Here is a 15,982-nt window from a genome sequence, read left to right as displayed (position 1 = left end):
AAAGGAAAAGTCATGTGAGTAAAGAAAAACATTTTGTATTTGAGGATTCGGGTTGAAAAACAGATACAAATATATTTTTATAAAAAGACATCTATGTACAGCTGCGAAAACAACGCAGGAAATCTCACTTCAACAAAAGTATCTGTACGACAGACACTTGACCAACACCAGGCTTGGTCAAGTTAGAAAACCACTTGTGTACTCGTAAAACATATTTAGATTCCATTGAAGAGCTACCAATCCCTTAAATCAAACCAAGGGACCAGCACCACCACTGATGGAACAGCGCATCGCAACTGCTGCTTCTAATTGGCCGACACACGACTTCACCATTCATAAGATGACGAGACCAATCAGAAACCAGCACGCCGTTCCCCCACGATGTCTTCAGCGTTTGGTTGCTCTTTGAGGAGTGGTCAAAACACGTGAATGTAACGTTATTAATACGGTGTGCTAGCTGGCACATTGATGTCACTGATGTTTTGGTGAATGCCTTAAAACGAACTGCAAATGTGCACAGATAGTTAACACTTTTTAATAAAGTGACAGCTTGCCGCTGCTAATTTCGTTTAACGGTGATTAGTAATACTGAAGAGATCAGAGTGAGGAGACAAAGTCATACAACCACCTTTTTCAACCACTGGCCCACTTGTTTTAACGTAGGTACCCTGCTTTAAATGTCCTGTTCCTTGACTCTATAAACACAATTTGGAATAAATACTTTCCCAAGAGCATTGATAGGTTGATTTGCATACTAAATCCTTACAAATCTGACATTTAGCTCAATGTATTTAAGTGTATTCATAATTTTGATAACAGAAAAAAGTACTTATTTTTAAGATCTGGAGTGATATAACGCATCACACCAGAGCAGCAGCAAAATAAGTTGAAATGAATTACAGAAATGAATTTGTGGATATGTGACTCAAAATCACCAGGAAGCACACGACTTTCCCTGATTCAGTTCAACCCCACAGAGCAGGGTCTCCAAGTAGACTCCAGCAAACGCTCCCAGACCACTTCGAGTCTGTTCGAGGGGACCAGCGTACCCCTGACAGCTGTTGCCTAGCAGCAACGTAGTCCCAGTGTCGTCATGGTGACAGCATGGATTGCATGTGGTCAGGCCTGGTGAGCCATTTGGCTGATCTTCTTCAGCATTTCCTCTGACTCCAGCTGTTCTATCGTCAGCAGTGACAGACCCAGCTGGTCCTCCTGGGGAGAGAGAGGGAGGGAGAGGGGGAGAGAGAGAGAGAGAGAGAGGGAGAGATTATGGGGTTGAAGTAGACACTGTTGTAGATCTGTATTCTGTCCACACTAGCACAATTTTAAAATAACCTCTACTTGTTTTACCTTGACTAAATACATGTCAGACAAAATAAAATAAGTTATGTTGCTTTTCAAATTCACTGAGAAATAAAAAAAAGAACTAAAACAACTAAAAACTCAAACTAGAACTATAATTAGGTTGCAATAAACATGGGACTCTGCAAGTCATAATCGAGTTTAAAACATGCTCAAGCAATGTTATAAACATGTTTAGAACATGCAGAATCCCATGTTTATCACACAAGTCCCTGGAACCCCAACACATGACCCAGCATCCCCGGTGTGGCCGGTGGGCCGGGGGCCCTACCTGAGACCCCGTTGTGGCCGGGGGGCCTACCTGAGACCCCGTTGTGGCTGGGGGCCCGGGACCGTACCTGAGCCCCCGTTGTGGCCGGGGGCCCTACCTGAGACCCCGTTGTGGCCGGGGACCCTACCTGAGACCCCGTTGTGGCCGGGGGGCCCTACCTGAGACCCCGTTGTGGCCGGGGGGCCCTACCCGAGACCCCGTTGTGGCTGAGGTGCCCCGGGGGCCTATCTGAGACCCCGTTGTGGCCGGGGGCCCGGGGCCGTACCTGAGACCCCGTTGTGGCCGGGGCCGTACCTGAGACCCCGTTGTGGCCGGGGGCCCGGGGCCCTACCTGAGACCCCGGTGTGGCCGGGGGCCCTACCTGAGACCCCGTTGTGGCCGGTGGGCCGGGGCCGTACCTGTCTGAAGGGCTGGGCCATCTGCCTCAGGAAGTGCTTGGAGAGCTGCACCGTCTCGTCCACCGTGAGGTTCAGGCTGCCGTCGCTGATGTGCTCCTGGATCCAGCGGGGCAGCTTCCCCCGCTTGTCCGCCCGGGCGTAGCGCTGGTGGGGGGGGAACATACCAGTCAGCCCCCGTCACTCTGGATCCCCGTAGACCAGCAGACCAGACTCAGCCGGTTTTGAATGCAACCCCATGTGAGGCATTACTCATAACCTAACTTAACCCCACCAACATCTGCCGGTTACATCAGTGACCCAGTGGACTCGTGCAAATGATGCACAACGGGGATGAGCATGAAGGATTAACATTTGTGATGTCACTTATATATTTCACCATGCAGTGTGTACATTGGAGGGGGGGGGGGGGGGGGGGGGGGGGGCGGTGCTTTGGGAAAGTTTAATATTTTTTAAACCCAAAAGCAATCCTTCACATTTTCATAAACTATAAAAGACCCAGCACATGAAACGACAACAATCGTAACAACTACAGGACCCACAAAAAAGAAAGACACAAACAACGACTATAACAAAAACAGTGACCTATAATTCATTTCATTTCATTTTATCGAGTCTCCTCGGGAGTAACTCGGGAGTAACGGTGGGTCACCATCGTCATTCCTTTGGATAGCTTATACAGACGGGGGACGCCACACCTCTCTGCCCAGAGCAGTCAGGGTGGGGCGTCTCGCTCAGGGGCGCCTCGACACTCAGCTAGGAGGAGCCGGGGATCGAACTAGCAACCTCCCGGTCACCAGCCAACCCGCTCCACCTCCTGAGCTACTGCCGCCCCTATAAAGGCCTATAAAGGTAGGTACTAGTAGTTAGCACCGTGTACTAGAATGAGTGCAGAGGCTCATATAAAACATAAGGACCAGACAGACAGACACACACCTTGTCAGCGAAGATCATGAGTCCGTAGTCCGTCTTGCCCCTGATGACCCGGCCCACGCACTGGGCCGCATGGCGCATGGCGTCGAACGTCAGGAAGTCATTCTCCCGGATCTGGAACTGGTCCCGGAGGTACTCCAGACGCGCCTGGAGACAGACAGACAGACAGCCAGACAGCCAGAAGCAGACAGAGAGAGACACAGACAGACAGAGAGAGAGAGACACAGAAGCAGACAGAGAGAGACAGACAGACAGAAACAGACAGAGACACAGACACATGTAGACAGACAGACAGAGAGAGCAAGAGAGCGAGAGACAGAGACAGAAATAAAGACAGACATAGGAAAACAATGTGTATGAGAATTTGTAAGAACAATGAAGAAGCTAATGGGTTAAGATAAAATATATTATGTGTGGGCTGACGAGAAGGACAGACGGGATGAGCAGGCAGACAGACAGACCGACACTGACCTTCAGAATGCGGCTCTGTGTGTAAACATAAGGGACTCCGAACATGATCACTGCCCGACCAAAGTGGTGCACTGTGGGAAACACAAAACACTGTTGAACTAAACATACACGTTCGCATTGTTATGCATGGTGTCTCGTACGAGAATGAGATTAGATTCTTCATGGTAAAACCTGAGACATAGCTCAGCAATCTTTGGCCTTGCTAGTCAATAGTCAAAAGCATTTATTGATTGATTGGTCGATGAAATCCTGCTTGGCTTCAGGACCAACAAAGTAGGTCATTTCTAAGTGTGTGTCATAGTGGCAAAGTACCAAAATCGATTCCTTCCGACACTTTTCCTCGGGCCACAGACAGAAGGATGGCTCCTCTCCCGTTCTCACATGCCTGGAGCAGAGAAGAGTGTTCTGGGTTAGAATCAGTAGGACTGGGAGCCTGGTTTAACCCTAGGTCCTCACAATGCATGCATAAACAACAGTGTGCCTCATTATGAGGGCAGTCTGAAATGAAAGATACGAGGAAAGTGTGCAACATTGAGTTATTGTGAGTCAGTGTGCAACAGTGTGGGTGCGTGCATTGGCAGACTCTTGTGTCAGCGAGGAAAGAGTGTCATGTACAGAATTGAAGGCATTGTATGAGGCATGGTGGGGACAGTGTATCTGTAGATACCCGTTCTTTGTGTGTATTAAGTAAATGCGAGGACAATATGGGAGCATTTCGGAGTCTGACCTCCTGGTATTTCTCCAGAGCCATGCTGGTCTCTGCAGCATCTGGCGTCTCAATGAAGATCAGCTTGTTCCTCTGGATGTTCTCCAGGATTCCCTGGACACAGAACACCGAGGATGTTAACAGTCAGAAGGAACACGACTGGACCCTTGATTAAAACCATTGTTGTCGACTCTGCATGGATTTCAACAGGCTCTGCGGTCTGGAGGACAGACCGGGAACCGGGTGCAAAGGGAGAAGGGTAGGCCGTAGCATGGGTCCACCGGTCGGAATCAAATCTAGGTTAGTAGCCAGGGAGCTGGTCAGCACACTGTGAGTCATTCAAATTAGAATTTGTTGATGCGGTGTGTTCACACATGCAGGGCTATAACCAGTGCATCGCCAGAGACGTGATCCGTGACAGGTAACGCCTCTAAAGAGAGAAGGTCTCAACAGGAGAGGAGCGGGACTAGTCTAGGCCCCGCCCCGGGTCGGGTCCGGGGCTGTGGTGAGGGTGGGGGGGGTGGTGTCCCGGCCCGGTTCTCACCTGTTCATACCAGGACGCCACGATGTTCTCCATGTACATGTAGCTGGTGAAGAACGCCACGATGCCGTCAGGGACCACCCCGGACATCTCCAGCAGCAGGTTGCCGTAGTTACGGATCACAGCTGCGGAAGGGGGGAATGGAGCCAAACAAATATAAAGTACACACACACACACACACACACACACACACACACACACACACACACACACACACATTGAGAATTTGACTAAGAGTCAATTAAATATTACATTGTTTAAGGTAGACAACAATAGTTACATAAAAGTATCAAAGAACATATAGAATGTATCTTTTAGTCATTGTCACATTTGTTGTTTATCCTCAGTGGGTTTGATAGTCATGCCTGGTGGTGTGAATGTAAAAAATAAACTAAAAATCCAAATCCCAAAATATTCCCCACTGACCAAAGTCTTCTCTGGTCTCAAACTTGGAGCTCAGGGCCACCTGGTCGTTCCCCCTGCCCACGATCTGCGGAACGCCAACAGAGGTACATGAAGCTACAGCAGGGAAACACGGCCACTGTCTGAACAGGATGTCTTTACGAGGGGACCCACCAGGGGACAGAGGCAGGTCCGCGCCAGCGTCATGGTGAAGGACGCCACGGTAACGGGGCGGAAGTCCAGTATTTTTGGATAGATGTCCAGCGGGGAGAGAGTCTGCAGCGTAGTACACAAAAAACGTCAATAGCTGAAACCTCTCCATTCGTCATCGATATCATCGTGTTTTGGTATTGTATGGTGAGGTTCATAGGTCAGAGGTCACGGACCCCGGACGTGATGATGACCGACTGGAACCTCTCGAAGACGGGCTTGATGGCGATTGACGGGTCCATGCAGCTGAAACACACCAGAGCAGAACCCTTGAAGAACTGTACACACTGCATAGAGGCTTTGACCTACAATGCAAGACTAGTGGACACAAGAAGTATTACTACGTATCAGACCATTTTTTGGAGGGATATGCAAACGTTTTAAAAACAAAATGTACTTTTCACTCTCTAAAAAGATACTTAGTCTAACCATGCATTTGGGGACCCCAAGTGTAATCAAAAGTCTATTTGGTGGCCTACCTTAAGAGAACTATTATATAATGCAAAGTCCCAGAGTGGAATCTAAAGAATGAAAAGCTTTTAAAGTGGCTTAAACATCTCTCTGTTCTTACTGAAGTTGCACTGAAAAACAAGCAAAGGGTCTATAAACTAAATTGTCCTCACATCACATTGGATTTAGAGTCAGTGCTGAACCAGATTCAAGTAACTGCAAGACAAAGTATCTCAGTGGAAACCATCGTCAAGACGAAACCAGTTGAGCCCTACTGGGACTGGAAGTCACCTGAAGTGACAGGGTGAACCCAGTGGAGCCCTACTGGGACTGAGTCACCTGAAGTGACAGGGTGAACCAGTGGAGCCCTACTGGGACTGGAAGTCACCTGAAGTGACAGGGTTAACCAGTGGAGCCCTACTGGGACTGAGTCACCTGAAGTGACAGGGTGAACCCAGTGGAGCCCTACTGGGACTGAGTCACCTGAAGTGACAGGGTTAACCAGTGGAGCCCTACTGGGACTGAGTCACCTGAAGTGACAGGGTTAACCAGTGGAGCCCTACTGGGACTGGAAGTCACCTGAAGTGACAGGGTTAACCAGTGGAGCCCTACTGGGACGGAGAGGGTTAGGGTCGACTCACCTGAAGTGCAGCACTGGGTTGGCGATGGAGGGGGTTCGATCCTCGAAAGGCTCGATGATGATGGTGAACCCTGGGGGGGAGGGGGGGCGAAGAGCAGAGACAGCAGCCTTAACACGACGCTGAACATGCAACACGCGTGTCCTTCTGCAGGCCCTCCAGAGCCTTAGACCCGGCTCATTGGTGGGGACTGATCTGCGTTGTCCAACATTATATCGATGTGTCTATTGTGCTTCGTTTCAGTTTTATTCTACGACCAATACAATTAACTCAAACGTTCAAGCACTCAATTTATAAAGAGGTGAAAGGGATAAACAGTGTGACCCTCTTCGTTGATGTTCCGGTCCAGAAGTACATTCACATTCACATGAGGACGTTCATGAGTTCAGGAGAGGCCGTACCCTGACTGTAGGTGCTCACAAGCGTCGCGAAGTTGGAGATCAGAGTGATGGCGGAGAAGTCTGTGAGGTCAGAGATCTCCAGGGTCCTGAGGAGCGACCGCAACCTCTCCGCACAAAACCTGACGACACACACAAATACACACATCACTCACAGAGCCACACACACACGCACACATACAGAACTGACAATACAAACAAATATACACATCACACACAGAACTGACGATACACACAAATACACACATCACACCGAACTGACAAGACAAACAAATATGCACATCACACACACAGAACTGACGATACACACAAATACACACATCACACACAGAACCACATACACATACACACACCGAACTGACAATACAAACAAATATACACATCAAACACACAGAACTGACGATACACACATCAGAGACAGAACCACACACGCAGACACACAATCTGGCAACACACAAAAATACACACACATAACCTGACAATACAAAAAAATATACACCTCACACACACACAACCGGACAATACACCCAAATACATACACAAAGATCTGACAATACACACATCACACACTACCTGACAATACAAACAGATATACACATCACACACACAGAACCTGTCAATACACTCAAATACAGACACGGGACCTGACAAATGCATGGTTCCGGGACTGACCTGAGGGGCTTGCGGTCGATGCAGACCTTCTGGAAGATGTCCTTGAGGAACTGGGGGGCGCTCTCCTGCACCACGTGGTGCACGCGCAGGCGGGACTTCAGGTACTCCAGGAAGCGCTTCAGGAAGCCCACAAAGTGCTCCGCCGTGCGGATGCTGCCCGGAACCGCCTCTGAGACACGGACACACCGACAGACAGACAGGAGGAGGACCGACAGACAGACAGGAGGAGGAGAGACAGACAGGAGGAGGAGAGACAGACAGACAGACAGACAGACAGACAGACAGACAGACAGACAGAAGGAGGAGAGACAGATAGACAGACAGATAGGAGGAGAGACGGACGTGCAGGAGGAGAGACAAGCGTGCGAGGAAGAAAACAAGGAGCAATTATTGGATAAAGAAAATACCAAATTTATATTAAAATTGAATGTAGCCTTTAAATATATTTAAATAACTATAACTACTAATAGATAGAAGATAGAAGTCCTAAACATATTTCACTTTATTCCTGGAATTATGAAGTGGGAAACGATGTAGTGACCCGTGTCACGTTGAGTGACCCGTGTCACGTTGAGTGACACGGGTCACTACATTTCCCATAAAGTGCCCACCTTGAAGAACCTCAGCGGGAAGGACCGGGTTGCCAAGGTAAACATCCGTTACCCTGGCAACGTTGGCTTCCTTCAGCCCCTCGACCAATCGCCGGTACTCCTCCTTCAGCTTGGCCGCGTCCGTCTCCTTTATCCTATCAGAGAGCGGAGGAGGCGGAGCCAAGGGTGTCACAGGATGAGCAAACTCTGGGCTTTGTTTTCGGTCACTTGCACACATCCACACAGTTGTGTCACTACAGAAAAATTCCACTTTTCCAACTTTTGAATGGACAATTAAAGAAATATACTGCAAAGTAAATTATTAATAATTTTCGAGTTTAAATAAATAAATCGAAATAGATGCAGAGACTAGCATTGCACGCTAGACCTTGTCGACCTTTGACCCCAATAGTCCTTACCTTTGTATGGTGGTCTGGAGGGTCTCCACATTGCTGGTGCAACGGTCCAGGGTCCGCCTGGTGATGTTCACACTCATGGAGTCGATACACACGTTGTCTGGGGGGGAGGGAGAGGGAGAGGGAGAGGGAGAGGGAGAGGGAGAGGGAGAGAGAGAGACACACACACAGACAGAGAGAGAGTTGCAGGTATGATAGAAAAGGAAGTTCATCTCTAGATCTTAAAGCGGATCCACAGTGGATTAAAGGAGAGGTACGCGGTTCATCTCTAGATCTTAAAGCGGATCCACAGTGGATTGAAGGAGAGGTACGCGGTTCATCTCTAGATCTTAAAGCGGTTCCACAGTGGATTAAAGGACAGGTACGCGGTTCATCTCCCCACCGATGTTGTGGGCCTCGTCAAACACCACCACAGCCTTCTTGGTCAGCTCCTTGGACACCAGGTCTGCTATCTTGGGGTCCAGGAGGTAGTGGTAGCTGTACACCACGATGTTGGCATGGAGGATCTGCAGAACGACCAGTAGCAGAATGAGAACCCTTAATAGTTCACAACCTCACTCATTAAGGCGAGGTGGAGCAGTGAAATAAACGCTTTGGACATTATGCCAGACTTATCAAGGAGACGGTAGCGGTATCTCCCAGAACCTTCCACTAGGAGTCCAGCTGGCGCTGTACTATCCTGACAACATGTCAATCTTGGTTAATATTGCTGCTTCAGGGAACCTCTACCTGCCAAAACACCGATCTAGAAGAAAATTCTCCAAACCGAATGATTTCCTATTTCCACCCCTGAAGGCGTCTCAATGAATGCATTGTGTTTGGGTCCTGTGGGGGGGCAGGAGAGTGTAGCGGTCAGGGTGCTAGACCTCCAGTCTGAAAGGTACTTGGTTCGATCCCCAACGTCTGCCACCTATCTGTAGGCGTCCTGGGGCCTGTCCCTATGTCTGTGTGTCGACAGACTGGTGAGTGGACGATGACTTACGGCCTGGCGGGCCAGGAAGTACGGACACCAGCCCTTCTTCTGGCCAAACTCCTTCAGGTCGTCCAGGTTGTACACCCCGGGGGGCAGGGGAACCTGCCGGCCAATAGAGTCAAACTCCTGTAAGGGGGGAAACACACACACACACACACACACACACACACACACAGTGATGTAGAACTATATGGAAAATATATAACTGATGCAACAAAAATTTAAAATAAACGTAAACGTCTGTACGAGAGTGGTCATGTATTGAGCCATGACAGGCCAGTGTGGCTGTGATGGCCGGGGCATGGAGGGTTGGGGGTCGGGGGGGGGGTCTCTGACCTCGTAGAAGCGACAGAAGGGCAGGCTGGGGTCACTGTGACGCTTCGCCCGGATGTACGAGGCCGTCAGCGAGTGGCACCCCCTGTCAACCTCCTTCCCGATGCGTAGGGCACTCACCTGCACCGGGAACACACGAGGGGTTAATACTGGGTTAAGACATGGTACACACGCCTAAAACACACGAGGGGTTAATACTGGGTTAAGACATGGTACACACGCCTAAAACACACAAGGGGTTAATACTGGGTTAAGACATGGTACACACGCCTAAAACACACAATATACGTTTTTTAAGCGTGAAGAACCCTGGACCATTTACTATTTTTTACTTTGTTTATATATACCGTTTTTGCACTTTTTAGAATTTATTTAGTGTAAAAATTACTTATTTTATTTCACTTTACTTTTAAACTTAATGCACCGTGGGTCTGAGACAAACTACATTTTGATTCCTCTATTTGTCTTGGACATTTGTTGGAATTGACAATAAAGCTGACTTTGACCTTTGACAACACATGGTATAACACACGATACAACACATGTGGTACCCCGAGTCATAACATGAACGTGCGTCTGCTGGGATAGGTATCTTCAAGGTGCCTATCGAGGCTCTTAACGAGGCTCCTAACGAGGCTCCTGACTGACCTCGGGGTGGATGCAGAGGTTCTTCCTGGAGGACAGGGCCAAGGCCAGGAAGTTGTTGGCCTCTCCGGTCTCCTTGCAGTGGAACTCAATCAGCTTCCTCAGCTCCTCCACCACCTATTGGATCAGAAAACTTTATCGTCCATCCACTGTGACAGAACACGGTCTTTAACAGACCTATTATATTAAAGATATAATATCAATCTTTTTTTAATATTCAGGGTGTATTTTAGTGCTTGTGTCTTCCTCAAAAGGCTCATCAAAGCATCTACGTTCTGATGTGACAGCCACACAGCGGCAGACCGCGGCCTTGCAGTACAGACCTTCTCGATCTCAGGCACCGTCCGCGAGCAGTAGATCAGCTTGGTGATCTCCAGAGGGTAGGCCTGTGAACAGACGTAACACACTGAAGAGGAGCGCAGGCAGGAGGAAGACGGTCGTATATTTTCACCTCCAACACCCCGTTAATTCGGTTTCAAGGACTTTAGAGAACAGTTGTTGTCGGGCCGGTGAATATCAAAAACGAAGTCAAGTGACGCATCAGAAATGTATATAAAAAGGTTCAGAAATGTATATTAAAAGGGGTGCTTGTAATAGGGATATAACAAAAGTAATTTTGTGATATTGTTGTCGTTATTGATAACATATAAACACTTCAAGGAATACAACAGATAAAAATGAATCAAACCCCATATAGATTGAAGAAGGTCTAAGTTATTAAACTGTATTTCCCATAAAGAGCAGGGAGTATGGACCGTCCATCACACTGACCTTCTGATACGCAAGGATAAGAGACAGCAGAGAGATGGTTTTCCCGGTTCCAGACGGCATCTCCAGAACGCCATGGCCCTAAACGTAAACATCATGACAAAAACATCCCCTCTCCGTTTCTAACCATTCCTTTATCTCATGTTCCCACCAGATTAAAGATGTAGGATAATGTCAGACAGTAGCATTACAATATAGTACTGGCAATGCGTTCATCTAAAGTTGCAGCTACCTTGGCGTCCAGTGTCCGTTTCAGCTCTAGCATGTACGAGTACTGTTCCGGATATATGTAGTCATAGGGGAAATACACCAGCAAACCCTCGATGTTCAGCCTGTTGGTTTAAAGAGTGTGGGGCAACACATCAAGTTACTGACACAGACGAGGCGCTGAAGTTTATATAAAGCAGCTGATTGAAGATAAAATGTATCTCAGATGAACAGATGAACGAATGAATGAATGAATGAATGAATGAACGAATGAATGAATGAATGAATGAATGAATGAATGAATGAATGAATGAATGAATGAATGAATGAATGAATGAATGAATGAATGATGACAGCTTCTGATTTGAGGCATGTTGTTTGTATGGAAAAGTAATGGAGTAAAGATAAGTTAAGTTTGGTGGAGTTAGGTTTAACGTTACATTGGACATTCGCGAGATTATGGATAATTAAAGCTATCGTTAAATCACTTTTAAACAAATAATGCATTGATCACATCAGCGCTCATCTGAGAGCCCAGAATGAATGCGAGGATTTACTCACAATAATGCTGCTGTATGCCAGTTTATTTATTCAATATAGTTTAGTGTCAGCAGTAAACTTACTTCATGTTTACAAGAGCAGTTGCAGACGCTTTTCCCTTTTGCACGTCACTTTCAATAACGCTAAATATCCACTTTCTGTACCTAATACAATGCAATACAATGCAATACTTCACTGCATTGGTGAAGTGCGTGTGACAATATAGCCGGTGCAAAAGTATTTCCGGTTCATTATTTTCAAAATAAAATATCTTCTTACCAAGAAAATAAAAGCACGTAGCCATCGTCTTGTTTTCCCGTTAGTTTTTTTTCGGAGTGACTATTCGTACCCCTGGTACTTTTATCCTTGGCTAGACAGTTTGGCTAAAGACACCCAGTATACTTCATGCACTCCCACTTAACGGCCAATTTATATATTCATATTTCAAACCTTTGCTAATTTTCTTCTAATTCTACCTGACAACAATGTTTTTTTCTTTATTAAAGGAACACCAGCCGAGGATAATATACTCTATACGACAGTTATGACGAGTTCCACCTAGCAATGAAAGCATTGAGTGCAGAGGGCTACCATCCAATGCAAAAAGAGAGATCTGAAAAGATACACTGTTCAGATACAACCGTCTAAGTACATTTAAGTACTCTAAATTTACCCTTTCTTGTGTCCATTATGGTGTCAGGAAGAGGTCAGTAATGTTTGATCCAATGCAATCAATTCATATTTGGAAAGAAAATAATTTATTCACATTCACTATTGTTCACTAGGACTAAGAGACATATCTTATTCTTTCAGATTCATTAATCATCTTTAATTGCACCAGGGTACAAATATACCGATAATTGAAACAGGGGTGCAAATAGCCTCACCCTTTTTTTTTTCGCGTTGTGCTGCTACATTAATTATGTTACCAAACAGACACCAACAAAACATATTCATAGATTTATCTCTTTTTTTCATAACTGTGCTTATACTAAATAGAACCGTATCTCTCGTGAATGTAGTATAATGCAGTATAAACTGTCTTATCGAATTAAAAATATTACAATTTATTTTAATCTGTGTGTGTGTGTGTGTGTGTGTGTGTGTGTGTGTGTGTGTGTGTGTGTGTGTGTGTGTGTGTGTGTGTGTGTGTGTGTGTGTGTGTGTGCGCGCGCGTGCGTGCGTGCGTGCGTGCGTGTGTGTGTGCGTGCGTGTGTGTGTGTGTGTGTGTGTGTGTGTGTGTGTGTGATAGAAGGTTTGAGTGTTACAGGATATAAATTGCACACATGTCCATTGTATTTCGTAAAGGAATATATTTATTTATACATTTACAATGATATATATATATTCTCTTAATGATCAAATATAAACTACTGCGATGATATGGGATTCAACGGTATACGTCAAAACCAATGTTTTCATTTCAAAAATAAAATGAGCACTTACAATTTCAAAACGATTTATTCGGTTTGACAAAAAAAATCGTCGTCTTCTTCGTTCTCTATGGTAATCACAATATCAAACATGAAAATCACTTGAAACGTTAATAATTCAGTTCTCTGAAATGGCGCTAGGTGGCATCCAAGGACACCAGTATCCATCTATCAACAATGACATGTGGAGCGCTTGGGCCAAAACACACACATTCTGCTTTGCTGTTAGTCAAGTGAAATCTTCAACAAATAATCGTATAAAGATGCTGTTCTACATTACTAGGCCTACTTATCATCTGCATAATGACGCTGAAGAATACCATTTCTAAAGCAAGTTAAACAAATACATTTATGTGAAATTTTCAATCTAAATGTCTAAGCACTGAAGTGTGTACTAATTGTATTCAGAGGCGAGCATTGTACTAAACATGTCATCGTCATCTTTATATAATTCATTATTTCTGAATGGACAGCAATCTAGCAAGAGGTGTGGCGACATCTGTTGTCAAAACGATGTACTGCAGTGTCTATATATTCAAATCACAGCTGTAGCTCTTCACAGACTATATTTACGAGAGAAATAGCAGAGGTTTGTCTCGGCGTGACTAGCACGAGACTGTGGTGAGCCAAGGGTTCCGTTTGCGTCCTCATTCCAGCAGTGGCCCCACTGTAATTTCCGGGTGTCCAGCCATTTAAAAAAACGTTCAAAAGGACCAGCCTTACGTCTGGCTTGGCTGTGGTCAAACTTAAACACAACACAACTGATGGCTTTTCAAGCACCTCTGGTCGGTTTGTATCCAGAGAGAAAACAACAACTTTCTCACGCCGTGAAGCACATTCCTACAGTGTGGCTGAATTTGAAAGCTTTCGTTTCCCCCTTAAATTCAGTTTTTTAGATTGTCTAAAAAATAGTAACCTCCTTTCTCCTTCTCTACTCCTCTCTCTTTCTCTCTTTCTCTCTTTCTCTCCCCCATCTTTCTGTCTCCCCCTCTCTCTCTCATTCTCTCTCCCACTGTCTTCCTGTCTTTCTCTCTCTCTCTCTTCCTCCCTCTCCCTCACTCCCCCTCTATCTCACTGTCTCCCTTTTTCTCTCTGTCTCCCTCTCCCTCTTATCTCCTCTCCCCTGGCTCCCTCTCCCCTACCTCCCCCATCTCTCCCTCTGTCTGAACCCCTCTCCCCACTCCCAGGGCTGTAAAGCAGGAACACACCACGGCCAGCTACAGCCCGCCGCTCAAAGCTCACAGCTCACAGCTCACAGCTCGCAGCGCTCGTCCACCTTCTTGTATCGCTCCATGATGCCAAGCACGTCCTCCAGGATCGAGGGGCCCAGGTCCAGGTTCAGCCCGGCCAAGGAGTCCGACCGGGAGATGGCCAGGTGGGGGGGAGCGGCCCTGAGCGACGCCACCCCCCCTGGGTGGATGGGGGTGGAGACGGAGGGGGCGACGGCGGAGGGGGCGACGGAGGTGGGGGCGACGGCGGAGGGGGCGACGGAGGGGGAGGCGACGGCGGAGGGGGTGCCGGGCGACTCGCTGCGGTCGCTCCTCAGGTCCTCGTTGCTCAGCCCGGCGTCAGAGTCCAGGCTGAGGCCCCTGTGCGGGCCCAGGGGCCCGCAGGTCTCGGAGACGGAGTCCTCGGAGGAGACCTCGGAGAAGGAGCCCGAGGAGGGCACCAGCTTGCGCATGGCGGCGGGGAAGGAGATGTCCCGGCAGGGCTCCGACACCAGCCGGCCCCCTACCCCGCAGTCCCGCAGCGACGGGACGGGGCGCTGCTGCTGCTGCTGCTGCTGCTGCTGCTGCTGCTGCTGCTGCTGCTGCTGCTGCTGCTGGCTCTGGGCGCCGCGGGACGAGTGCCCGTTGCTCGGGGCGGCGTGCCTGTGGCCGCCGTCCTCGGAGCGCGGCGAGGGGCCGTGGCCGTTGCCCTGAGCGGGGGCGGAGTCCTCCAGGTGGAGGCGGGGCGGCTTGGGCGGGGCCTGCTCGTGGGCGATGAACACGGGCATGGACACGGTGGACTTGAGCAGGCCGGCCGAGGAGTTGATGTAGTGGAAGCCGTTGTAGGAGTAGTCGTGCGCCCGGGGCCCGTGGGGGTCCGAGGGGAAGGGCCCGCCGTCGGCCAGGTGTCGCTCCACGCTGTGGGAGCGTCCCGGCCCCCCGCCGCCGGACCCGCGGCCCCCCTGGGCGGGCAGCATGTCCATCTTCCCCTGGAGGAAGCCCACGTCCCCGAACATGTCCCCCTCGCCCTGAGGCCCCACGTGGGCGCTGTGCCGCACGTCCCCCAGCGGGGGGCTGATCATGTCCCCCGACAGGACGTCCCGCAGCCGGATCTTCTTGCCCCTCTTGGGGGTTGTGGTCTTCAGGTACATGGGGGTCTTGGCCGGCATCCTGCGGTGTTTCGGTGGCCCTCTCTCAGCTCCGTAAAGGGTAAGGTAAGTCTCTCTCGGCAGTGGCTCCCACACTATTTTCCTATCTAGGAGGAGCGGGAAGGCATCCTGAGTTGGATCGGGTCCCACTTGAAGCTCTGCAGGCTCGGGGATGTTTGGTCTGGTATTCAGGGGTTAGCATCCACCAAACACCAGGACCAAACACCAGGGCCGAGAGGTTTCCAAGAAGAGGACGACAGCTGCAGGAACTC

At 48.4% G+C, this 15,982-nt stretch overlaps 2 protein-coding genes across 2 annotated transcripts; both read right to left on the bottom strand.

Annotated features, from left to right (window-relative positions):
- Nucleotides 1–13: 13 nt before the first annotated feature.
- ercc2 (excision repair cross-complementation group 2) lies at nucleotides 14–12,167 on the bottom strand. Its single transcript, XM_060075205.1, has 23 exons — nucleotides 12,005–12,167; nucleotides 11,407–11,506; nucleotides 11,178–11,255; nucleotides 10,730–10,792; nucleotides 10,410–10,523; nucleotides 9,765–9,881; nucleotides 9,438–9,554; nucleotides 8,838–8,961; nucleotides 8,459–8,555; nucleotides 8,061–8,194; nucleotides 7,450–7,618; nucleotides 6,781–6,899; nucleotides 6,383–6,452; nucleotides 5,468–5,537; nucleotides 5,256–5,357; nucleotides 5,106–5,169; nucleotides 4,683–4,804; nucleotides 4,160–4,252; nucleotides 3,745–3,817; nucleotides 3,433–3,503; nucleotides 2,965–3,108; nucleotides 2,032–2,175; nucleotides 14–1,212 (listed from the first exon to the last, which is right to left on the bottom strand). Exons 1-23 carry the CDS (start codon nucleotides 12,007–12,009, stop codon nucleotides 1,120–1,122), a joined length of 2,283 nt encoding a protein of 760 aa, XP_059931188.1. The 5' UTR covers nucleotides 12,010–12,167; the 3' UTR covers nucleotides 14–1,119.
- A 1,047-nt stretch (nucleotides 12,168–13,214) lies between these two features.
- Nucleotides 13,215–15,976, bottom strand: zgc:154093 (uncharacterized protein LOC777623 homolog). The gene has a single exon (XM_060075254.1). It carries the CDS (start codon nucleotides 15,729–15,731, stop codon nucleotides 14,607–14,609), a length of 1,125 nt encoding a protein of 374 aa, XP_059931237.1. The 5' UTR covers nucleotides 15,732–15,976; the 3' UTR covers nucleotides 13,215–14,606.
- Nucleotides 15,977–15,982: the final 6 nt, after the last annotated feature.

This window comes from Gadus macrocephalus, chromosome 16 (assembly GCF_031168955.1).
Source record: "Gadus macrocephalus chromosome 16, ASM3116895v1".
In the NCBI taxonomy this organism is placed as follows: domain Eukaryota; kingdom Metazoa; phylum Chordata; class Actinopteri; order Gadiformes; family Gadidae; genus Gadus; species Gadus macrocephalus.
The sequence above is the reverse complement of the archived record's forward strand: the minus strand, read 5'-3'. Positions and strand labels throughout refer to the sequence as shown.

What these genes read in the sequence shown, in the direction of transcription:
- ercc2 (XM_060075205.1), bottom strand. An exon ending in ACCTCTGCATCCACCCCGAG is followed by an intron (nt 9,882 to 10,409) that starts GTCAGTCAGGAG and finishes TTCCCGGTGCAG; the next exon opens with GTGAGTGCCCTACGCATCGG. An exon ending in TGACGAGGCCCACAACATCG is followed by an intron (nt 8,556 to 8,837) that starts GTGGGGAGATGA and finishes CCTCCCCCCCAG; the next exon opens with ACAACGTGTGTATCGACTCC.
- zgc:154093 (XM_060075254.1), bottom strand. Translation starts at nt 15,731, where the DNA reads ATGCCGGCCAAGACCCCCATGTACCTGAAGACCACAACCCCCAAGAGG.